This window comes from Mesoplodon mirus (genome assembly GCF_964341445.2).
Source record: "Mesoplodon mirus genome assembly, chromosome: 2".
Lineage (NCBI taxonomy): Eukaryota > Metazoa > Chordata > Mammalia > Artiodactyla > Ziphiidae > Mesoplodon > Mesoplodon mirus.
In genome coordinates, this window is record NC_138977.1 from 59,500,096 (window position 1) to 59,524,957 (window position 24,862).

Below are 24,862 nucleotides of genomic sequence, written 5' to 3' on the forward strand. Positions count from 1 at the left end.
GGGCCTTGTGAACTCTTGGTTTTGGAGGGAAAGGGGGAGTCTTGGGAAGGGTGTTTGGGGGAGTGTGTAGACTTTGCCCTGTGGAATTATGCCCATCCAGAACCTCTCAGGACAGCCTAATGCACAGACTCCTGGAATGTTCCTCCCGCAGTCCCATTCAACAGGTCAGGGCACTGAGGCTCAGAGAGCTAAGCACCTGGCACTGGGTGCCCAGGGAGTCAGGCGGAGGTCCAGGCACTGACTCCTGGGACAGTTCTCTCACCTCTTCAGGCCAGAACTTGTCACCCTCGGGGCCTCCTGCCTTGCAGAACTCTCATCCAAAGAGCCCTGGAAGAAATGTAGCTATGGCAGACTTGAGGACGGGGCCAGAGGCAAAAGCTCCTTATTCCTTCTTCTTGCTGTCAGAGTGCCGACAGGGTAGCACACATGTTGGTGATGATCTCTCCAGGGTCCAGCCCCAGGGAGACTGGCCTTCTGCATGCTGTCCATGCCAGGTGATTACATGCCAGGCGATTTCCTTATAGGAACACCTAGTTCCTCATAGATGATTCAGGTTATAACGGTGTGAGCAAACAACGGGGAAAACCACCATCTTTTTTCCGATCAGTAACCTGAATTTTACCAAATCCTTGCACTTTTCTGGACCGCTTTAGCAGGGGAAAAGCTTCTCTCATCTCATTTGACAGATGGAAAATTAGGGGCCCAGAGGGATACTCTGATTACCCTCAGGCCCTACGGCAGTTTAGGGGCCGAGGTGGAACTGGACCTCCCAGCATCCTATTCCCAGTCACCACCACCCCCCCTCCATGCTGTGGGGAAGGAGGGTCCAGGGCTGCTGGGAGCTGCTACTTCCAAGTGACTCAGTCCTTCTAAAGTTGCTGAGTACTGAGTGCAGAGAGAAGACTGGTGGATGCGATCCTCGGGCTTCTTAGAGGGCTGAGAAGGCGAAAACGGCGAGAAGAAGCAAATTGGAGGCAAGAGCAGGCTGCCTCTTCTGTCCCTATAACCCTGTCCTGCTTTAAAGGGCAAGCCTTGTCCTTATGGGGTGGGAGTGGGGGTGGGGTGAGGAGGCAGGTCTCAGCTTTTAATCAAAGTTGCATTAGATGAAGCCTTTATTATTCACCTGGCTTTATTATAGTTATTTTTACTCTAAGGTTAGAAGTTAATTTTCCTTGTTTTTACTGAACTCCGGTCTGCATGGCTGCCATAGGCCCAGGCAGGATGGATGAGCATAGAGGAAAAAAGGGAGGTGGGGGGATAAATCAAATCGAATAAACTCACTTCATCCAGCAGACCAAGCGAATAGAAGGAAAACCACTTTAATAACAGGGGAAGGTTCCAGAGGTGGGAGCAGGCTGGTGAAATCAGGCCTAATCAGCCCAAACAGGAGTTCCAATCCCCCCACCAGCTCCACCAAGGGGAGGGCAGAGTGGAGAGGCTGGGAGATGGAGCAGGCTGGGGGCTGGCCAGTGGGCAATCAGGGCCCTGGGAGCAGAGCCCGCCCCATGCCCCTGGCAGGGGGGTTAACCGGTTAGTGACCAGATGAGGGAGAGGAGCGGCACACCCACTCCAGGCCCAGGGGCGTGGGCACACCGCCCTGGGGAGCACTGCCCCAACACCGAACCCCCCTCCCACCTTCCGGTGTGAAGTCGGGGTCACCAGTGCCTCAGACAAGCCCACAAGGCAGAGAACGTTGGGGCGCAGCTGCCTGGGGGAAGAAGATGGTGCTTCCTTTTCCTATTCTCTCCAACTACACAGGGAGTCATATCATTTTAAGCTGACTTCTCAGCCAGCCTATCAGTGATGTTCCAATTTCTTCATAGTTTGGGAGTCATTTTATGGCTAGATTGAGAGGTTAGTGGGGGGCCCGCGGCTGGGGTCTGGTATCCATTTGTGACTGGTGCACTGTGGGGCCTGAGGTCAGCCTGGGGCCTGGGTCAAGGCTACTTCCTCTCGCCACAGCTGTGGAAGAGAACGAGGCACATCTGCCCTCTAAGTTACTGTCGCGGAAGACACTCGCGGCCACTAAACAATGGTGCTTTAGCCCCAAAGCACCAGATGCAATAGTTTGAGAGGGACAGCACTTCTAGCCCAGCCTTTCCTGGCGATTGATCGTTTAATCTCTCTAGTTCCTGCCAGAAGGAGGGATGAGGGCTGCACAGCGAGGTGGCATGGAAGAGGCATGGGTGCTCCCAGGCTGTATTCTCATATCCCAAGAGGAAACAGCTGCCGGAGGGGGAAGGAGGAGTGACTGGCGGGGATGATGGGGCGGCTGTCCCTGACTGAGAGGTCAGGGCTGGAGAGGAGCCCACTAGGCTGCTCTCATCTACCTGGTGTTTCAATAGACGCACCTCGAGGCGGTTCCCATCTTCCACTCTCGTTGAGCAAGTGTCGTATCTCCTGGCTGCGGGCTGCAGGTGGGCGATTTCTGTTTGCGCCGCAGGGGGACCTGGCTCTTATTCTCTAAGAATCATTACACTTTTAGCCCAGTAAGAGTTAGATACCACGTACCATCTTCCTATTCTTTCATTCATTTGTTCAAGAAATAGTTCGTGAGGGCCTATTGTGTGTCAGGCCCTGTTCTCAGAGCTGGGAACTCAGCTGAACAAAATTGACAAAGTCCCTGCTGTTGGTAGTTTCATCTAGTGGGGGAGACAAACGAACAGCACATAAGTCTATGTCTGTTGGTGATAAAGTCCCTGAAGAAAAATAAAGCAGGCAAGGGGCTAGAGCAAGATTCATGGCCAGGGAAGGTGTCTCCAAGGACACTGGCGCAGAGACCTTGAGGGAGTGAAGCCCACGCTCTCTTGAGGATGGCAACTCTCCAGACAGAGGGCAAGGTGATTGCAGAGGCCACCTCCCACCCCACAGTGAGGGCAGTGCCAGGAGGGCATCCGGGAGGTACGGACACCGAAGGAAGCAACAGGGCCAACCCTGGGTGAGGTCAAAAGTGAAGGGGTTTGGAGTCATGTACAGCAAGGATGTCCGAGCTGGCCTGTCTACGTTTCCCCTCTGACCTGCTGGCCTCAGGCCCCAGGCAGGGAAGCGCCAGTACTTCAACTTATATCCCGTCTCGGTGTCTTATCTCAGATCCATCCCCACCTCTTCTTCATCACTGCCCACGGCCTTCTCACAAATGCCTCTTCTCCATGTTTATGTCAGCCACCTGTCTTAGTCCAAAGTGTCTCCCCCTTTATCTTTAGAGCTTGGGGAGACACAAATGGAAGAAACGGAGGGATTTGTTCATGCAGAAAATACATTTTGAATGGCTGCCACGTACCAGGCAAAGGGGTACAGTGGTACTGGGGCTACTGTGGTAGGCAAGGCAGTCATGGGGTTTCAGTGCTATGCAAGTACTTTTAATGCAGTGCAATAAATGCCCTGATGGTAGCAGTACAGGGACGGGGCTCTAGGAGCCCATAGGATGGGCACCCAACCCAAGTTCAGGAGTTAGGGAGGGCTTCCTGGAGGAGGTGATAACCAAGTTGAGACTGAAAATGCATAGGAGTTTGCCAGTGTGTCCCCTGCACCTCGACCACTGCTTGATACATGTTAGGTGCTCAGTAATTATTTGTTGAATGAATGAGTGAATGAGGAGGAAGAATGTTCCAGGCAGGAGAACAGCATGAGCAGAGGCCAGCAGGTACCAGATCCAGGTGGTGGCAGTGGAGCTGGGAGCCAGAACTCAAGCTCAGCATCTGCCCATCTGCAGCTGATGCCCTCAGACTTCCTAGACAGCGTGCCCCACGAGGGTACTTGTCAGTGTCACTTCACCACCCAGCAGAGTCTGAGCATAGGAGCCACTCAGTCCATATTTGCTGAATGCGTGGAAGGGAGAAATTTGGGAGCTGGTGTTTCCCAGCCATCTCACGAGGTAGGAGAATGGGGAGAGTGCCCAGAGAGGCGTGCCCAAGATGGCATTCATTCCACAAATATTTATTCAGTACCAGCTACACACTGGGCCCTGGGGGCACAACAGTGAGCAGAACCAGATGTGGCCCCTACCCTCAAAGGGCTTACCATCTAGTGGGGGGACAGATGGTAATCGACGGGTCACATAATTACCAAGTGAGATTGGAGTCCCCAGGAAAAGCCCAGGAGGCTCTGAGCAAATAGAGCCAAAGAACTGACCCAGACTGGGGGGTGAGGGGGTCAGAGAATGTTCTGGAGGGAATGGGACTTGGTTGAGATATGAAGGCTGAGTAGGCATTCCCTGGGGGTGAAGATGAGGAAAGATGGTGGATGGACACCACGGGCTAAGGCTCAGAGGCACGAGGCACCTAGTTTATCTGAGGAGGTGAAAAAGGGCCAGAGTGGCTGGATCGTGGACAGAAGGAGGTCAGCGGAGGGAAGCAGAGCTGGAGAGCGGGGCAGGGCCAGGCCTTCCAGGGCCACGGAAGGGATTCTCTGATGTTTATCTTAAGGTCAGCAGGAGGCCGCTGGGGAGTTATTGGAGCACAGGGTTGTGGCACACAATCAGATGTGTGTTTCTAGGCGAGTCCACATTGCAGGGGCCCAGTTAGGAGGCCACGGCAGTGGTCCAGGTGAGAGCTGGCGGTAGGCAGGGAGGGAGAGCAGCAGACTGATGTTTGAGAGAAGAACTTGCAAGGAGGACTCTGGTTTCTGGCTTAGCACCTGGTTGCAGTGGGAATGTATAGCCATCACAGAGCCAGGGATGCAGTTTCCAGGGGAGACTGAGAGTTTGCTCTTGAAGGCGTGGCATCTGAAAGTGTCTTGGTGACATCCTATGGAGGTGTCAAGTGAGCAGTGGCTTGTTGAGAGCCCAGAGGGGCTTCCATGGAGGTTGGGGGTCCCTTGGCTGCTGAAGCCAGGGTTAAGGAGCAGCTTGGCCTGTTTGAACCCTGCCAGTAACAGGAGCCAGAAGAGAGGCCCAGTGGGGCGGGGGCGGTCGGAGGCTGGCCACGCACTCCAGCCTGCCTGCAGCCTGTCAACTGCATGGTGACAGAGTGTACTTCTTGGCACCACAGTAGATTTGGGCTCAGCAGTTGGCTCTAAGTGCTTTTTGCCCTGACGCTTGGAGACAGCAGTGTGGGCAGCAGGAGGGCTGGGGTGGGAGAGGGAGCCCAGGAGACGGGAGCCACAGCCTGCTGGGGCCTGCTGCTTGCCTGAATAAATACTTGTTTACCCAACAGCTACACACGTGCCTCACATCACACACTGTCATCCTGGCGGGGGTGGGGGTGTTACGGGGTAGGAAGGGGAGAGTGTGTCTGCGTGTGGGGTGGTGACGGCCTGTGGGTTTGTGCGCTAAAGTCCAGTGGCCTTGGAGGACAGGAATATTTCAAAGTCCTGGTGGGATGGACAAAGCCTAAAGACATCTCACTTCTATTTCTTCCTTCACTTAGCAAAGATCTTGGTCAGAAGTACCAACTCTTCTCCAAGTGGGAGTACTGGGAAACAGGGGAAGCAGAATCTGGGACAGGCATTGAGGTTGGCTGGGAAGAGGCAATATAGAGCCCCTGACTTAGGGAACCAGAGGAAAATATAATAAGTATGTGCAACCTCCCTGTAGATTTCTGGGGGTGTGTCAAGTCTGGCCAAGGAGCATACTATGTATTTGCTCACAGAGACACAAGGAAGAAGGAAGTAGTGCAATCCCCAGGATAGTACTTAGTGGTTGTCATTTCATCTTTTAGGGGGAACAAAGGAACTACTTTTATAAAATGAAGACTTCATTTTCTTTTTTTTAAAATATAGCTTTTAATCTAAAGGAATTTTTTTGTATAAATTTATTTATTTTTATTTATTTATTTTTGGCTGTCTTGGGTCTTCGTTTCTGTCCGAGGGCTTTCTCTAGTTGCGACAAGCGGGGGCCACTCTTCATCGCAGTGCGCGGGCCTCTCACTGTCGCGGCCTTTCTTGTTGCAGAGCACAGGCTCCAGACACGCAGGCTCAGTAGTTGTGGCTCACGGGCCCAGTTGCCCCGTGGCATGTGGGATCTTCCCAGACCAGGTCTCGAACCTGTGTCCCCTTCATTGGCAGGCAGATTCTCAACCACTGCGCCACCAGGGAAGCCCGAGACTTCATTTAAGATCAGTGTTGAACTGCCCCTGATTGCAAGGCCTGAAGAGGCCACTGCCTTTGCCACATCTGTTGGATGTAGCCTAAGCTCAGACAAAGTCCTGTGAGAGTTCTCCTTGAGAAACCAGCTCTGAGCCTGGCTAGGCCGCCTCTTCGCTGGCTGGAGGGAAGTGACAGCCTGCCTGCAATCACCATAATTGATAGCTTGTGAGGCAGAGACAGTAAATAATTGTTCCACAAGTTTCAAGAGCTAGCATAATTAGTACAGTTAACAATCTTATGTGATTAATTGGTTCATTCAGTACCAGTGTGAATGGGGGAGAATATGAGCAGGAGAGGGGGCTGGAGGCCCCCCAAACACCCAGCCATGGGCTACAGCCCACTGCTCGTCAGCCAGGATCTGGCCTCTGAAACAGCATCCGATAGTCAAGTGGCATTAACCTCTGAGAACTAGGACTCCAGGGACCAGGGCAGAGGGCAGGTCATAGAGCAGGGGCCCGCAGAGTTTGGCCACATTAGCAAAGACTCAAGGGAGGAAAGAATTGGATTTGACTTCCATGTTGTTTCACGTTAGCCAAAGGTCAGAAAGCTGTTGTACATGGAGATAAGACTGGCCTATTGATTCATATAGGTGGGGAGGAAGCAACTGATTCACAGAGCTCCAGACTCCCTGGGTTAGAGGGATCCCAGGAGGCCATGTAACCAATCTCTTGGCCACTGAGCTGAACTGCTCTTGGGCATACCTGTCAGAGGAGACTGGATCGTATTTTAAAATTCTCCAGGGAAAGATGTTCTAAAACAGGGATAGCACACAGCCTTCAAATCATGTGCCAACTCCAATCCATTGATAGACTCTTCTTAGAGCACTGGGTTGGGAATCCTGCGGCCAAGTCTGGGGAAGAGCTCTGTGATCGTTTGGCACTGTCTGCCCTGAGTGCAGAGGGGAGGAGAGGCAGCCTGAGTGTCAGCGATTGGCAGATCAAAACCTGCCTGATTCACCCAGGCTGGTCTGACACTCTTCCAGTGTGGTTTCCTGGGGCCTCACTTATTGCCTTTTAGAAGCAAAAATGGTCTTCATCTCAACTTCAGGGAGCTGAGAGGCTGTGCGAGACAACCAGGGTGACAGATGTAGACCCAGCTTGTTGGGGGCCTCTTTCTTACTCCTGGAAGATCTGGGAGATAACAATATGAAGCACTGAGCAGAGGGGTGGAGAGTTGGGACTAACCTGCCGGGTTCATCCAGGCTATACCTTGCCTCCATCTGGATGCTAACCCATCCGAGGCAGATGGTAGCTGCCATCTTTTCCCTGGAAAGAGCTGGTATACTGGGAGCTTTGTAGTAAGGCAGAGCTGAGTCCCGAGCTTGGCCCCTCCTTGCTCAAACTCTCTAAACCTATTTCCTGCCCTTTACAATGGGATAAAGCCTCCAGGACCATGGTGAGCACTGAAGAGGAGATAGTGGATAAAATTCCTAGCACAGTGCTGGTCAATGAACACCTGAACTCTCTCCCTGAAACATTAATACCGGTCAGACCAGGGAAACCTCTGGAAAGCAAATAGTGGCCATAGCTGCACCCCTTCAACCCTCGTTAAGCCAAGCTCCCCCTCTAGGGCCCTCTTGCTGTTGTTCCTTCCCCCACCAACCCATCCTCAGGACCAGAGAGTGCACACGGGGTGCACTGGATTTGGGGGCCCACTGCAGTCACACTCCTGACATGGGGGTCCTGAGCCTGGGGGAGGGCTCTGGGGAGAGAAAGTGGAATTCTCTGGGGGTTGAGGTGGGGGAAAAAGGGAGGAAAAGCAGATGCAGCAAAGTCTAGAAGAGGTTTCCCCTTCCACTACCACAGAGCCAGCCACCCCCCGGCTGCCTCCCCCGCCAAAAGGCAAAGGCACGTTCGCGGCAGCAAACATACACACATATTTGCAAGCTACAGTACAAACGAGCGGCAAACCTAATGATTCGTGATCATTATTTGAAGGGTCCCACTGTTACAGATTTATTTGTCATTTCTTGTAATAACACCGATGGTAATGAATTCATTTGTATTAATGTGAGTGTCACGCGGACTTCTGTCGAAATTCTGCATTAATTAATGTACCATTAAAACAAAGTGTCGCCCAATTAATATCAAACGGAGGTAAGGCTGCCAGGGTCCTCTTCATCTGGGTTTCATTTGTAATTCATGGTATTAGCACCCCGCTTAATGAAAGTCATCTGCAATTCCTACCCATGGTCTCTCCTACTTCCTAGGGGAAGGCGAGTGCGCCCTCAGAGCCACCTTCACTGGGCACCCTGGGGCCAGGAGGAGGACGGCTGGGGAGGAGTCTGTTTCTTGGTAGAAATTGGACTCCACGTCCTTAATTCCAGGTGGGGCTTGGGGAGACCCTTGGAACTTCCTGACCGGGTTGGTCATTGACTTGAACCAGCCAGGACGTGTGTGGAGGCACCGTCTCTGGGCTCTGTTAGGGAAAGGGAGGCTGGTTTGCTTCTTGGTCAAGTCTGGTCTTTTTTTTTTTTTTTAATTGTATTTATTTATGTATATATGTATGTATGTATGTATTGGCTGTGTTGGGTCTTCCTTGCTGCGCATGGGCTTTCTCTAGTTGCGGCGAGCGGGGGCTACTGGGGCTACTCTTCGTTGTGGTGCCCAGGCTTCTCATTGCAGTGGCTTCTTTTGTTGCGGAGCACGCGCTCTAGGCGCGCAGGCTTCAGTAGTTGTGGTGCACGGGCTCAGTAGTTGTGGCTCATGGGCTCTAGAGCACAGGCTCAGTAGTTGTGGCACACGGGCTTAGCTGCTCCGCGGCATGTGGGATCCTCCCGGACCAGGGCTCGAACCCGTGTGTCCCGCATTGGCAGGCGGATTCTTAACCACTGCGCCATCAGGGAAGCCCGGTCAAGTCTGGTCTTAACAGATGAAGCCATGCTGTCCTAGGACTGCCTTCGAACAGGATGCATCTGGGATTCTGGGCCTCCATCTTGTCTTGGGGTCAGTCTGGTGGTCTTTGTGTGCCAAGATTTTGGCTGTCCCCAAGGCCAGTGGCAGAGTCCATGGCCCTCGGTCTACCATGCACAGTAGACCAAAGAGTTGGACTTTCCCCCCTGTTTCTCCGACAATACCCTCGGAGCAGCCCTCTTCCCAGAGCAGTAGCAACAGATGCTCCACCCCACCCCAGCCTTTAGAACCCTCAGGACCCCAGTCACGGGAAAGTTCTCAAGAACAACATAGCAGGGAACTGTCCCCCTCCCCAGGCGTCTTCCTTGGAGGAGTGGATCTCCCTGGGTCACCCCTACCAAAGCAGAGAATGGGAGGCTGCCATTACCTGGTAATCACGAGGTTTGTCACACTGATGGGAGCTGCTGCCACCGTTACTGTGCGCCAGGCACTGGGCTAAGTGATTCATAATCATTACTTCATACCCATTTTCTAGATGAGGAAGCTGAGGCTCCAAGAGTTTCACTACTTGCCCAAGGTCACATGGAAGTGAAAGAGGGGGCAGGACGGGCATCTGGGATGGTTGCACTGATGTCTTAGTATCTTCCTGCCCTTTTGGGACCATTTGAGAGCTAGTGAGACAGAGCCGCAGGGGTGCAAGGCCCCTGGCTGCCTGACCCCTGGTGCCCTTTGTTCTTCCCAGAATGTCCTTCCTCAGCTTGTCGCCCACTCTCATTGGCTGTGCTCTGCAGTCCTAGCACAGGGCAAACACCTACCACCAGCGGTGGGGCATTTTAACCTGTGTTCTGTCCACAGGAGAGTGTTGTGTATCTCCATAGAGGGCAACACACTGAAAAGAAGGAAAGGGAGAGAGAAATGCCTTTATCAATCTTTGCTTCAGTACATGCTGCCTTTATATCTTCTGAAGACAGTCTGAAGCAAAGGGGCTGGCTTTGTAACAAGAGAGCCTTGGATTAGATTTCAGGAAGGACTTAACAGTCATACCCTTGTAGAGCAGGAAGGGAATGTGGAGATAATGTGCTTCACCTCCCTCATTTGACAGATGAGGACTTGAAGGCCAAAGAGGCTTGTAACTTGTCCAGGGTCCCACGGAGACCACATTGATTCCAGGTCTTCTGTCCCCCAGCCCAGTGCTCCTTGTACCTGAAGTATAAGAATGATGGATGTTCAGGGAGTCACCTCCCATCCTTGCCAGGACAAGGGAGGGGGAGGTCAGGGAGTAGGCACTGAGGTGGGTGTCTGCCGCCACTGACTACCTATGTGACCTCAGTCAGGTAACCTCCACTCTTTGGGTCTCAGCTTTCTCATCTATAGAATAGGGCGACTGGGTAAGGCGGTGCTTCTCCCCCAAGGCTATACATGAGAATTCCTCTGGGAACTTAAAAGCACAGAGGCTGGGGTGAGCCCTGGCGTTGATATTGTTTAAAAGCTGCCCAGGTTTTCTAATACACAGCCAAGGGAGCGAACCACTGGACAAGGTAATTTCTAAAGTCCTTTGTCGCCATGATATTCCCAGTCTCTCTCCACTTATTGAAGATTAAACCATTTCCCAAGATTCCGCGGCCCCAGTGAGTTCCTGCGGCTGTGCTCTCCCTGCCTGGGTCCTGGTCCCACCAAGCCCCCTCTCTGCAGCCTTCACCATCCCTCAGCTCCCCTGCAGCCTGGTTTGCAGCCTCCCCCAGCCTGTCTGCCTTTAAGCCCCCAGGCACCAAGTGACAGGTTCCACTTATCACATCACACCACCTACTGCTGAAGGGCCGGCAGCAGTAGCCACGGGGATCAGAGAGGCAAAACCCACACCAGGACTAGACCACCACCCCTGTCTGCCCCGGCCTTTGCTGCCCTCTTCACCTGGCCTTTCAGAATGTCCCAGCTGGGGACAAAGGGACACACTGACGGGTGGAGCCCAAGGGGCAGGGGGCGGGGAGAGATGAGCAGGAGAATTTGCATTGCTTGAGCTGTCTTCTTATTCAGAATCCATTTATTAGCCTCAGCTTCCATAGATGTAAGGCCCGCCCTAAGGAGATTTGCATATTCATTTTGTTTACCATGATTCATCATCATGCGGGGGAATGAATTTGGGGCTGGGAGATGGAGATGGACCCTCATTTATGAGCCATGGAGCTGTGCACAGAGCTCAGGGCAGCACTGGAGGCCCCGCACACCCAGAGTGGACTCCATTAGGACAGAGATGGGGGTGCGTGCCACAGGGAGAGCCCCCCCCGACCGTGCCTCTCATCCGGGGCTTTTATCTCTGCTGAGAGCAGAGCAAGGACCTCAGCCTTCAGAGGCATCCCCTCCCCTTCCAGGCCTTCCCACCAGAAGTAACGTTTACAAAGCACTTTATAGTTTATAGACCCTTACACCTGCCCCACGAGATAATAACATTATGATAGAACCTAAGGTTTGTTGAGCATGTGTTATGCACTAAGCACTTATTGTGTGTTATCTTCCATAAGGCTTATAAGAGTCCCATGGGACAGGTTTTCTTATTATGCCCATCTATAACTATAAGGAAACTGAGGCTCAGAGAGGTTGCCTAACTTCCCTAAAGTCACACAGCAAATAAAGGGTGGAGCTGGGACTCACATAGAACGTTCCCTTTCGCTCTTGCTTCCTCAAAGCCTCCCTTTATTGTGTCTCTTTTCTTCCCCACAAATAACCACTTGTAATTGCTCGTAACCGTTTTTTTGTTGGAAAGATAAAGAGTGTGAGTGTGGGCAGCGCAGTCTTGTACTGTGTTGCTCCATAAACGTGTTTGAGATCGATGAATGAAAGAACGTGACAGCTCCTGATAACTGACGCCTCCCCTTCCAGCACCTTCCTGGTGACACCTGGCTCCTGTAAAGTCCTGAGCCTGGAACCTCTAGATGGTCTAAGTCATTCTGTAGCAACCCCTTTAAACATCATTAGTAGTCCCTGGCACGTAGCCAGAATGAGAGGATCCCAATTTCTCAAGGTCATCTTGGCCATCCCCCTGCTTTCCGGACCTGGTACACTTTGCTCACTGAGCACTGAGCACAGCATAGCGCGGTGGTTAAGAGCTTGGGCCCTGGTGCAGCCTGCCCGAGTGCAAATCCCAGGGTTCTTGCTTAGTACACATGGCCTTGGACATCCAGAGAATGGGGATAGTAATTCTGTCTGCTTCACAAGCTGCCAAGAGGGTGATGCAAGATAGATAATGCATGGAAAGTGCTGAAAACAGGGCCTGACACACAGGAAGTCCTCAGTGGGTGTGAGTTATTACCCTAGACCCCTGGAAGGCCTTTTCTTTTTTAAAAAAATATCCTAGGGAACTCCATGCATCTATCAGTTGCCACTTTCCAGAATCTACTAAGTCTCAAGACCAGCCACGTCATGCCTCCGCCAAACCCTGTTTCTGTCCTGGACTCAGCCCCCTAGGCTCAGGGACAGAGTCCTGGAACACAGATGACCCTGGTTCTGGACTCCAGGGTAGCTTTTTAGAGAGGACTCTTCTATAGGTTACATCATAGCTTTCCCTAATTTTTTATCTTAGAATTTTCTGCTTCTGCAGAAGGTTGTAAAGATTTTGTTTTGGGCTTTGATTTTTCAAAATGACTTATTTTATCTCCCTCGCAGCTCTGTGTGGAAGGTAGTGCAGGGACTGCTGTACCCATTTCCTAGATGGGAAGACTGAGGCGTCAAATGTTTGCATTGATGTCCTGTAGCAACAGAGGAGGAAGTGACACGGATTGTTGTTGGAAAGCCAGAACGTGACCCAGAGTTTGAGGACAGTTGTTTCTGTTTTTTTTTTCCCCAATCAGGCCAACGTGCATGGGGGGGTAATCCTCGCTGAATGGATCCTTTCCTGCCTCCAGAAGCTGGTTTCTAAGTCCCTTGTGGGGGAGGGAGCAGGGGAGACTCCCAGGAGTCCGTCCGACTACCTTCTCAGTTTGGGGAAGGGTGGGAGGGTAAAAGTGAACAGCCGAGGTCTTCCCATGCCATAGAGAGGGAGGTGGGAGCCCAGCCCTGAGGAAGGGGGTGGTCCCGCCGCCATTGAAAGCAGCATGCCATGGGGACTGGAGCTGGCGTGGGCCTGGGGGCCACCTCGCCAGCACGGCCCTTCCTGTCCCCTTCTTCAGCCAGCTGCTGGGCTGCTCTGCCAGCCGTGCACCATCCAGGAGGCACCATGCCTGGTGCTGCAGCACGTCCCTCCCTCAGCTCCTGCAGGTCACAAGTGAGAGGGGTAGAGGTTGGCTTCAGGGGGGCAGGTTCAGGGACAACCCTGGAGTGTGGAAGCTAAAGGGAAGTGGCACGTGGGGTGGGGGTGGATCTCGAAACTCTTCTGTTACTCATTCTGCAGGAAGGTCACTGGGCTGGGGTAGGGATGCTGCTGTGTGTGGGGGGGGGGGTTGAGAAAAATTACCTGGATCTCCTTAATCTCTGCATTAGAAGGTAGCTGGGGCCATTTCACACTTGGCTATCCTACCTGGCTTTGAAAACCAAGCTTCTGAGAAGAAGGAAGGGAGGTCCCAGATGTCCCCCTGATGAGGCTTCTCCTAGTCTTGCACACCCGGCACCTCTTTGTAAAGCAGAGCCTGGGAGTGTGGGCAGGAGAGGGTGTCTCAACCTGAGCCTAGGCACGTGCGCCTAGAAAGCCCAGGCAGCCAGGCCTCTTCCGGAAAGGGAGGGAGCATTAGTTCCCTATGCTGGGTGGTGACATCTGCTCTCTAGGGGAGCTATCAGCAGGAATGCCTGGGAGAGGGCACAGGTTCCTCGAGCAAAGGTAGACCAGCGCTCTGGGGGCTGCTGTGTAGACCCGTCTGACTAAAGCAGAGGGTCTCAATGGGGCAAAAATGAAAGATGATTTTGGAAAGGGAAGCTTTGATCAGACTGTGGTGACGTTCAAGGCCCAGGAGGAGCTTTTGCCTTGGATAGAAAAGAGGAGCTGGTGATAGTGTTTGAGGAGGAAAATGAGATGGGTGGGCGGTGGGGGGTCAGTGCTTTAGGGCAGTGACTTTCCAGGATTAGTTACAGAAGCAGAGCTGAAAGAGGGGAGGCCACTGCAGTGGTTCAGCCATAGGGAGATTTTTTTCAATTTTTATATTAATTTTATCAGCCATATATGGATGAGCTTAAAAGTCAAATAGTAAAGCTAGGCTTATAATAAAAATAGCAGTGCCTTGCCTCATCCTTTCCCATTCCTGATTCCCATCCTGAGATAACCTCTTTCAATTTCTGATAGTTACCTTCTTATTTCCAAATTGCATGCTTATAAATTTTTCCGTTTTAGACATTATCTATCGACTTTCAGCTGTGAAGGATGAGAATTGCACTTTTGCACCACCATCTACCTCATCTTTGCTACACACACACATACACACACCACTCTTAATATGCTCCACCCATCCTCCCAACATAATTATATCCCTCCTTTTAGCTCAAACAGCATTTAGTGTATACAGCATTATAATTACATAAATATTATTCGCAGCAGAGCCACATAGTGCACAGTACTGTCATTATATTTCCTCTGTAATTATATTTCCTCTTTGTTTTCTCTAGAATTAATAATTACCTCTTTTTTGTTTGCTTGCTTAGTGTTCTATGAACCTATCATTTTTTTCACCCCTAAATATTCTGACATAATTGAATACCTCTTCTCAATGTATTAAAAGAATATTGATTTTTTAATTCGGTTTGTATTTTTCTTGGCAACATTCTCCCTGGAGCATTCATCCTCCTGCTTCAATCTGGACTGACTGTGCTCTGGCTTGCTTGCTATTCTGGAGGCTGAATGGCTAAAGAGACCTGATGTAGGTTAGGCCTGGGGGAGGAGAGGGCATTCACCCTAAGAATATCTAATATATTAGGTCCCAGTACATGGGTTCCCTATATCCTCTATCTTGGTTTATGCCCTCATTTTGGTGGAGTACACCCTTCAGTAATTTCCTGAAAAAGAATTCATGGGATTTTTTTTTTTTTTTTACTTTGAAAAATGTGTTTATTCTACAGTCATATTTGTTGATAGTTTGGCTGGGTATAGAACACTAGAATGAAAATAGTCTTCTTCATAATGTGAAGTCATTTTTCCTTCGTGTTCTGGATGTTAAGAACTTTGATGCCATTTTGATTCTTGATCCTTTGAGTGTGGCCTTTTGTTTTCTCTCTGAAAGTTTCTAGGATTTTTTTTAATACTCAGTGTTTTGAAACTTCATCATTTTATGCTTCATTGTGGAGCTGTCTTCTGAACACATAGTGTGGTCTCCTTCCATTTGGAAGCATGTCCTTCAGATCTGGGAGTTTTCTTATGTTACTTCTTGGGTAATTTCCTCCCCTTCTTTTGCTCTGTTTCCTCTCTCTGGAACCCCTATTAATTAGGTGTTGAATCTTCTGAACTACACTAATTTTCTTCTCCCCCATTTTCCATCTCTTTGAGTTTTGTCCTACTTTTAGAGAAATTTCTTTATCTTCCAACTCTTCTGTTGACTTTTTACTTTCTACTAGCTTTTTCTTCCTCTTGAAAGATTATTTCAAAGATGCTGTCTTGTGTTGTCCGTCTAAGCTTGCTAAACATATTTGTTGTTGTTACTCCTTTTTACTGTTTTCCTCTCTGTTTTTCACATTAGAGGCTCTTCACAAATGTTTACTTGACCTTTAGTTGTCTGTTCATATTTAAGAGTGAGTTCACATTTACCTGCCTGGAAGCTTGCTGTATGTATTAGGACAGGGTAGGGAGGGGCGCTGCTTATTAACCAGTGTGCTTCACTATGGGATGATTAGGTGAGGACTTGGATTTTTTTTGTGGGAATTCCAACATGTTAATATTTGTGTTTTCTCTTGGGTCAGCTTTCCCTATCTCCTGCCTGGCTGTCAGTCTCCAGGAGGCTAAATGGCTAAAGAGGCCTGATTGGAGATGGGAGTGGAGGGGAGATGCAGCTTTTCACTTAACCTCCCTGTTTTCAGTTGCCCTGTCCAGCTCCCAGTCTGAGTCCAGAGCCCAACTAACTCAGCCCCTCCAGAAAGCAAAGCTCCGATCTTCTGCAAGAGTTGGGGAAGGCATCTGGGAGTCTTACCACTCTTCTTAAAGATTTGTAGCCAGTCTTCCTGTTTTGAGCATCCCCTTAAGTCTCCAGTTCCTGAGCTTTTCCAAGATTCTGAGATGCTGGCCTAAGTTTCAGCTTTCCCATCTCTCCTAAGGCAGTTTCCAGTTCCATCTGTTTCCAGGATTCTGTTGGCACCTCTCATCTGTTGTCACCTCCTCTCCTATTCTTTTTGCCCTTATGGATTTATGCATTTTTAATTTCCATATTGTTATTTTGGTGAGGGGGTTGGGACAAAACCAGAAATCAATGGATGTGTTCAATCTGCCATGTTTAACAGAAAGTCCCGATTCTGTTAAAACATTTATTGAATGCTTTCCATGTGCAAGTGACAGTGCTGGGACTTCAGTGGTGTCCAAGGTAAACCACAAAGAGAAGGGGAAGGATTTGAGGAATGTTGAAGGAAGAACTGACAGGCCCTGGTGATTGATGAGGGGTGGGAGTCAAGGGAGAAGGGCACGTCCACGATCACGCCAGCAGGTGAAGAGACTGGCGGAACTTGGGAAGTCAGGATGGGCGTTAGGTAAGCACTTTGATGGAGGTCTTTCTAGGATTCAGAACAGGCGGTACACAGCCAGAGGCTGAGAAGGAGCAGGGCCTCAGAGATGGGAGAGCACTGAACCGGTTCCATGGAGATGTGGAAGAGCTGGAAGGCCAGCCCAGCCCAGGGAAAGTGCTCGAGCCATGTGAGATGTGTGGGACTTGGGCCCCAGCCCTTTGGTGCTCCTCCTGCCCACAGAGCGTGCACCTCCACCTGGCAGTCTGCCTGGCACTCAGAGCAGACCCAACACTTTTTAGAGTCCAGTGCACCTCACCCAAGAGAGAACAGACACTGGTCGACAGAAGAGATGTTGTAAAATGATGCCTTCTAGACTCCTCTGCAGAGAGAGGTGCCGGAGCACTGTGTACATGTGTGGGTGTGTGCACACACCATGTGCCCTCTCCCGACCAGAATGGGGCCACCTGAGACATCCATGGAGGCCTGGTGAACAACTGCCTCTCCTGGTTCTCTTCCCTGCACCATTTCTCTCCTTGGACTCTGCTCTCAGCTGGTGCCCACACATGCCTTCTTGCCTGTTTGAGAAAGAAATACAGCTCACGTCTCTCACAGACCCCATTTCCCCTCCCCCATAAGCTGGAATGCCACAAAGCCTCCCAAACTTCATACCCTCCCCAAGCACCCCAGGAGGCCCCTGGCTCCAGAGTCACAAGTGAAAAAGCACCTCTTTGGCATTCAGGGGAAACCAAGGCACAGGTACCTCCACTTTGCCCTGGTACCACCCCACCCCTCCCACCCCCGTCAGAAAGGTCTCTACTTATGACTTTAATTCTTCTTGTCACAGTGGGAGCCCATTTCCTTATCCCCAGTGAAAGCGTGCAAATTTTGAGATACCTTCTTCCTTCTGAAATTCTCTTTGGGCTAAAGCTCCCCACCAACCCTCTCTTCTCTAATCCTGCCAACCTGAATCTCCCATCTTTGGGTCCCTTGTCATCCCCAGCCCTTCCACAGAGGAAATGAACCAGTTCTGCTTGAGCAGGGGCCCTGAGCTCACTTTCCACCCTCATCTGCAGGATCCCCAAGGTCTGGAGACACAGAGGTGACCTGATTTTGAATCCTTCTCCCACCACTTACAAGCTGTGTGACTTTGGACAAGTTGCTTCATTTCTCTGAGCTCCCATTTCCCCCATCAGGGAAAAGGAGGTAATGAGATACAATTTGTAAAAATGCTGATGGATGAAGGGTTGAATCCCTGCCCTGCCCTGCCTCAGGGACCAGCAGCCCAGCCTCTGAGCCACAAGCTTGGCCCAGGAGGGTCTGTTCCCAGCTCCGAGCCACCGAGGCGCCCTCACCTTGTCAGAACTCCATCTGTCAGGAATTTATTACTAATGCATTTTATAACAGGCTTTATAATAAGATATTAAAGACTGTGGCAGCATCTAGCAAGCATTCCATAAATATTAATAATGCCTTTAGAGGTGGCACCTATGGTGGAAACGGTCGGGCTTGATCCGAGGTTTGGTCCAGGGTTGAGAATAAATCTAACGGGCGTGGAAGGAGGGTGCGCTGCAAAGATGAGAGAGTATGGCGTGCTTTTTCCTTTTTCCCATCTTCCTTTCTCTTGCTGCTTTGAATTTTTATAATACTTCTTTTCCTTTGTTCACAACTTTTCCTCCGCAATGTGTCTTTTGCTCCCTTAAATTTTCCTCTCCTTTCTCCCCAACTTTCTTCCCTCTTTCTTCTCTCACAAACTCTCTCCCTCCCATGCCCATTTCCCTTTGGCCCCCAGTTCAGCCCCTTTCATCACCCCATCCTATTTTTCTCTGTCCCCCTGTGGTCTTCCCGCCGCCTTTCCCCTCGTCTCCTTCCCCCTTGCTTTACACTCTCTCCATCTCTGTTTCCCCTGTCCTGCCCTCTGCCTCTCTGTCTGGCCCTCTTCCTCCCTCGCTGCCCGTGCGCCCCCCACCTGTTCCAGTGAGCACCCTGAGCCACCTCTGTAGAAGCCCGGAGTGTAATGTGACTCACACTGCGTGTGAGAAGTGAGCTATTTATCATTATTATTAACGAACAAGATCTCTTGCATGGTAGAACTTTGCCAGAGTCTATTCTCTTGTCACCCCAAGAGCAGCAAAAAGATTTATTTGTCTCTGAATTGCACAGGGTGGCTCATTTACAGCAGGTCCATCAGAAGTGATGTGGAGCTTAAATGTGAGCTGGAAGAGGCAGGGGCCTGCCCTGTCTGTGACCTGCGTGGAGTGGGCCCCTCGCTGAGAGGGACGGCCTAGCAGGGGCAAGGGATTTGCAGGGGGTGTTGCCTAAACACACTCCCCGGACCCCAGGCAGCATGGGCGGTGCATCTGGGGAGATTTCCCTCGAAATGGCTCAGAAGCTGTGAGGGAGAGGATGGGGTTGGACAGGGGATGCAGTGGAAGAAGGGGCTCTGGAAGCAGAGTTGAGACAGAGAAGTGGGCTAAGAGGCCTGTTTTAGGAACAGGAGTAATCATGCCCTGTGGGGCCTTTCCTCCCAAGACCAGCTGCTCCTTTCCAGCAAAAAGGTGGAGCCAGAGTTGCCCTAGAATGGGGCTGCCACCCCCCAGCCGAAATAGGCCTTTTGGCCCTGCCTGCACAGCCCAGGCCCACCTGGCTATGGTTCCGTAGACCCTGAACTCCAAGGCCAGACACTGTAGGGTGTAGGGGCGCCTTCTTCCTGGTCTCCTGTCTCCAGGCAGGCAGAAACTGGCTCTCTGGGTCATCCTCCTCCAGGCCTCACTGGCCATGAGCTTTGCTTTCCGTGGCCCAGCTGTGAGCGTTAAAGGGGCCAAATCCCAGCAGGCGAGGGGCAGGGTTAGCCTGCGGCAGAGCTGTGGGGTGAGGAGGAATTGCCCGTGGCTGGATGTGTTCTGGGGGTGCCAGTGGGTCAAGGAGCCAAGACCCATGCAGGGCAGAGTGAGCAAGTGGTACCAACAGGAAGGACAGCACGGACAGTGTCTCAGCACCACAGCCAGGGACAGGAAGGGAGGGCCAGACAGGGCCTGTGAAGGCGGGGGCCAGGGAGGCCCTCAGAGACCCTTGTCTCTGCTTTTCTGCTTCACCATGCTCCGTTCTCACTGCAGATGGGCTTCCTCCGCCACCCTGTAACTGTGGCTCCTGTGTGACTTCCGGCCTGTCATGGTGCCCACTCCACCCCAACCAGGTAGCAAGAATCTTTTTCTCAGTTCCCCACAGAAAACTGATTGTATTTCCAAGGCCCCATCTGATTGGCCTGCTTGAGTCAGGTGGTTACCCCTGGACCAATCGCATGTGGCCCGGGTCTGAAGTCACTTGGTACAAACATGAACACCTAGATCCATCCCTTTGCACAGAGTTGTGGGTATAAAGAGCATCTCTCCTTGGAAGGCGGGTGGGCAGGGAGGCAGTGGTTGGTGTCTCCGGGTGAGGTGAGAAAAGCACTTATATATGAGTCAGAGCACCCAATTTCCAGTCACAGCTCTGCCATTAACCACCTGTGAGATGGAGAGCATGGACGCGCATCCCCTCACTTTTCCCATCTATAAAATGGGGAGACTAGGCTGGCTAATCTCCAAGGTTCCTTCCAGCTTCTACATTCAAGCCATCCCTGAGGGGTGTGTGGTCAGGCCTGGCCTTCATGCTCAGGAGCTTCCTTGGCCTCCAAGCACCCCTCTCACCCCTGCCTCAGATCCCACCTCTCCCAGCTCTTTGCCAGGCCTATTTAAAACCATTTCTAAGTTATGCAGAAATTGAATAGGTTTTCACTGCAGGGCATGAAACATGATCCAAGAAGGTCGGGCACAGGACCATCCCTTATCTTCCCCCTTTTCCTGTCTTCTTGGATCTTGCTCTTAAATCCTCTGATCAGAGCCTTCACCCTGGACCATTCGGTATGGATGGGTGAAATACCCTCTCCTCCCTGAGGCAGGGGGCTAGAGAGCTGATGTTCTCGCAGGAGCCGTCCCTCTCCTCTGGGCACTAGCTCCACGTGGCATGTACTCTGAAGTGCTGTCTAGCTGCCTCACAGGGGGCTGGTCACTCTGAAATCGGAACATGTCCATCCCTCTCGTGGCAGGAACTACAGGCTTCGATGGCATGCTTTGTTCTGGAGCTTGGGGCTGATGCTGGCACTCCTGTGATGTGCATGTTGGACCTAGAGATGGGGAGGCGGGGGAAGAGAGAGAGCTGTAGGTTAGCTGAGAACCTCATAAAGATCTCCTCAAGACCAGTGCTGCCGTGGTGGCATATTGGGGGTGGAGGCTGGCTTCGCTGAGCCCAGCACCCGAGGAGTACAGTTTCTGGGGTTTTGCACGTGGTGGCTCAGGGTAGGTCCTTGCAGAGTACCTGTGTCCATCAGGGTCCCCCAGGAAACAGTTCATCTCGGATAGTTCTGATAAAGGCATTTCGGTGAAGAGACAACTTCCAGAGGGGGCGCAGGCCTAGGGGGACATTAAGGGATGTTGAGGCACCAGAGACTAGCAGCACTGGGAAGCTCTTTCTACTCCTAGGGCTGGAGGGGCAAGGGGAGGGGATGGAGCCCACTGAAAACTGGGGCCAGGGAGGAGGGGCTGCTGGGTTGGAGCTAGAGGGATGGGGGAAGTGATGCCCCAAACTCTTTCTCCTCCTGTCTCCTCCCCAAACTCTGAGCTCCTACCAGCCCTTCCCATTGGCAGAAGCCAGCCCGCAAGGGAGCCTAGGAATGCAGTCCACTGAGGCCGCCCCGGGCGGGGGAGGCGGGGCGGGTAGTGTCATGGCAGAGCAGGGTACTCAGTAGATCTGGGGATTGCAGACAGGGAATGCCCAGTGCAGTATCATTAATAGTCATCGTGTTTCTTTATGCCTCCCTGCCCTACCCTTGAAGGTGTTGTTGTCTGCCATTCTCTAGAAGGCATTCAGACAATAAAATCACAACTGCCATCTTCTAAGCACTTATTATGTGCTGGAAAGTTTACACTCATGAGCTTGAGTACTCTTCACATTAACCCTATGTGATATTATTAACTTCGATTTACAGAGAGGGGACTAAGGATCAGAGAGATTAAGTAACTAGCCCAAAGACACACAGTGAGGCTCGGGTTTCAACAGAGGTCTTTCCATCCCTGAAATCCTAGCACTTGTCCAGTCTGTCCCCTTGTATACTTGATGCTCTTTTGGAGGGAAAGAGAGCATCTGTTTTCCAAGCCACTGAGATGGGTAGGGCAGACCTAGCAAAGGCAAAGCAGGTTCAGGAACTCAGAAGTGTAAGGGAGCCTGCTGGGTTGGAGAAGTACGAATAGCTCTACCTGCCAGGAAATAGTAAACTGATAAGAAAAGAAACTACACGTGATCTTAGCCAAAAGGCCAGGATGCGATGCCTGCCAGGAAATGAAGTGTGGAGGGGGAGAAAGCGCAGGACCTCGAGGGCCCGTGTCCTATGCAGAAGCGCACTGGGGCATCATGGGTGGTATGGAGGAGAGGGGCCTTGCCCATCTGCCCCTGTCCTTACTGCTGTTTGGAGAAGGACAGGACCTGAGCCTGTCCATTCAGGCTGACACTTGCCTGATGGGGGAGGGGCAGCACACTCAGAGAGAAACAATGGCAACTCCATGACATCGTCCTCTGGAGGCCCTTTCCAGACTGACTAGGGACCTTACAGAGAACACCCCTGCCTCCAGCAGATAGTCCTGGGGAAGGGCTGACAATGTACCCGAGAGTGGTCCCCAAAGAAAGAAGCTTCTCAAGGTAGTGACCCAGGGCCCGGGTCATGGCCAGCAGCACGGAGAGGGGGCAGTAATATGAATGCCCTCCTTGGAAGGAGCCCTGCAGGTGTCAGAAGGGACCCAGTCATTGTCCCAGTGTAGAAAGATCACAGAGGACTAGGAATGTTGTCTCTGCCCTCAGGGAACTTTCAGTCCAATCCCTCACTCCTGGCTAGGGGGTACCACCCATGCTGACAGGTGACCTCAGCACCGTGCAGAAGAGTTAGGGAAAGAACTGCCATCAAGGTTTAGAGAAGTGTTTAGAATAGAGCTTAAGAGCATAGGCTTAGAATTAACTACACCTGAATTCAAGGCCTTCTTTGCCACTGCCTAGCTGTGTGACTTGGGTGAGTTACCTAACCTCTCTGAGCCTCAACGTCCTTTTGAAAAATAGGATAATAGCAACCACCTAGAAATCTGCGTGTTACAGAGCTGACAGGTGCAGCCTACTGCACAGACATGGCACATAACAGTCAGTCAGTCAACGGGAGCAAGGGTTGTTTCTTCCTTTCTGTCTCTGGGCAGAGCCTCGTTAAGTTGCCCGTCTTCAGATGTGTCCAGAGCTCACTAAGTTAGGAATAAATTTACTCACGCAGAATTTTGCAGTCGTGGCTTACATGCCAGGCATTGTGGTGGGCGCAGTGGTGAGGAGAGCTGACAGTTGGGCAGAGGATGCAAATACGCAGATACTTAGAATACAATGTGCTAAATGCTGTCATAGAGATTCGTTCATGTCTTCATAAAGGGTATTTACTGGACACCTGCCATGTGCCAGGCACCGTGCTGGGCAAGGCAGATAGAGCCCTAAGGCTTCCATGGAGCACATGTTCTATGATGGAGACAGGCACTGACCGGGGAATTACAGAAGAATTGTGGCTGATGAACCATTCCAGGGTGCTGTGGGACCCTGAATATAAATAGTGGCAGGGGTTGGGGGCATGGTAGGGGCTGACCTGGCTTAGGGGTCTGGAAGGCCTCTTTGAAGAAGTTACGTTTAACAAGAAACCCCAAGTCAGAAAGGGGCAGGGGTCTGTCTATACACAGTGTATAGCAGAGGGAATCATGGAAGGCTCCCAGGAGGTGGTGATGTTTGAGCAGGCTTTGTGGGTGTCTCTGGTTACAGGCTGCCATGGCCCAGGCATGGCAGGTGGATGGCCCACCCATGGGCAAACCAGGTAATCTCTGTGGACCAGGCAAAGTCCCCAGACTCTCTGCCACATCCCCATATCACTTATCTCCCAGCTCCCTGCCCTTGAAACCTCCAATACGCACACTCCTGGCTGCCCTCCAGAGCAGCCCGTGCCTGAGGCTTGGGCAGCCAAGGGGCACCTAACAGTGAAAGCAAAACCGCCAAGAAACAGGGGGTTGGGGACCAAAAGACCCTCATCCGGAACTCCAGGACGAGCAGATCATCTTTGGAACTGGTGCTGTTACAGCCACCAGGAGGCCATCAAAAAAAATGAAAAAAAAAATAGATGGTGCATTTTAAATTCCTCTGAACCCTCTTAGAATAAAAATGATAAAGCCGCAGGTCTGGTTGGCTGGAGGGACATGGTTAATGGGCTTTGGGGGAATAGTCACTGATGGAGGCAGCTGCTCCAAGCTCCAGCTCACCCTTTTATTTGCTTTTTTTCACCCCCAGAACACGCCAGTGGGGACGCCCATCTTCATCGTGAACGCCACGGACCCCGACCTGGGTGCAGGCGGCAGCGTCCTCTATTCCTTTCAGCCCCCCTCCCCGTTCTTTGCCATCGACAGTGCACGTGGCATTGTCACAGTGATCCAGGAGCTGGACTACGAGACCACGCAGGCCTACCAGCTCACCGTCAATGCCACGGTGAGTCCCGGCACCGGGGGCCCAGACAACCAGATGTCAGCCTCCTCCCACCCTCAAAGAGAGCACAGAACGTCAACCTCGTTCCCTGCTAGTCAAGGCTTACAATGGTGATGCTGGTGATCAGCAACAGCTGATGTTACTGAGGGTTTGTGCTCTGTCCCTGGTGCTGTGCAGAGCCCCCAAATGGATTGTCTCCATTAAACCTCACAACAGCCCTATGTCATAAGAATTAAGGGACCCATTTTACAGATGAGGAAACCGAGGCACAGGAGCAATTCAGTGACTTGCCCACAATCACCCAGCAGCTGGACTCCAGTGCCTGCACTGGTAACCCCGTGGGGCATTCCTAGTGCAGGGTGTCCTCTCACTCTCTGGGACACAGGACAGAGGTGTCAACCCAGCTGTGTCCTGACACCACCCAACATGCAGGGGCCAGAGGGTCCAAGCATCCTAGCCACTGCTCTAGAGTGGTGATTCTTACACAGAAGAGAGCACCCCTCTGCACCAAGCACCATGCTGAGTCCTGGGAATTCCAGGATGAGTTAGTCAGGAGAGGGAGGTGGGAGAGCAATAACTATCCCATTTTATAGCTGACACTGTTGAGACTCACAAGCTGATAAGTAGTGGGCAGCAGGAACCCAAACCCAGGTTGTCTGACCCCCTAGTCCACTACCCCCATGGTCAGGAGTCTCTGAGTCTCCAGAACATCACTGCTGCTT

At 51.7% G+C, this 24,862-nt stretch overlaps 1 protein-coding gene across 1 annotated transcript in view; it reads left to right on the plus strand.

Moving 5' to 3' along the window:
- LOC309815846 (cadherin-23-like) overlaps nucleotides 1–24,862 on the plus strand; it is a gene marked incomplete at its 5' end in the record, with an annotated part of 205,170 nt that overhangs the window by 105,658 nt on the left and 74,650 nt on the right. Inside the window, one exon of the mRNA XM_082642928.1 lies at nucleotides 23,949–24,143. Within this exon, the coding sequence (XP_082499054.1) occupies nucleotides 23,949–24,143 (195 nt within the window). The remainder of the gene's footprint in view (nucleotides 1–23,948; nucleotides 24,144–24,862) is intronic.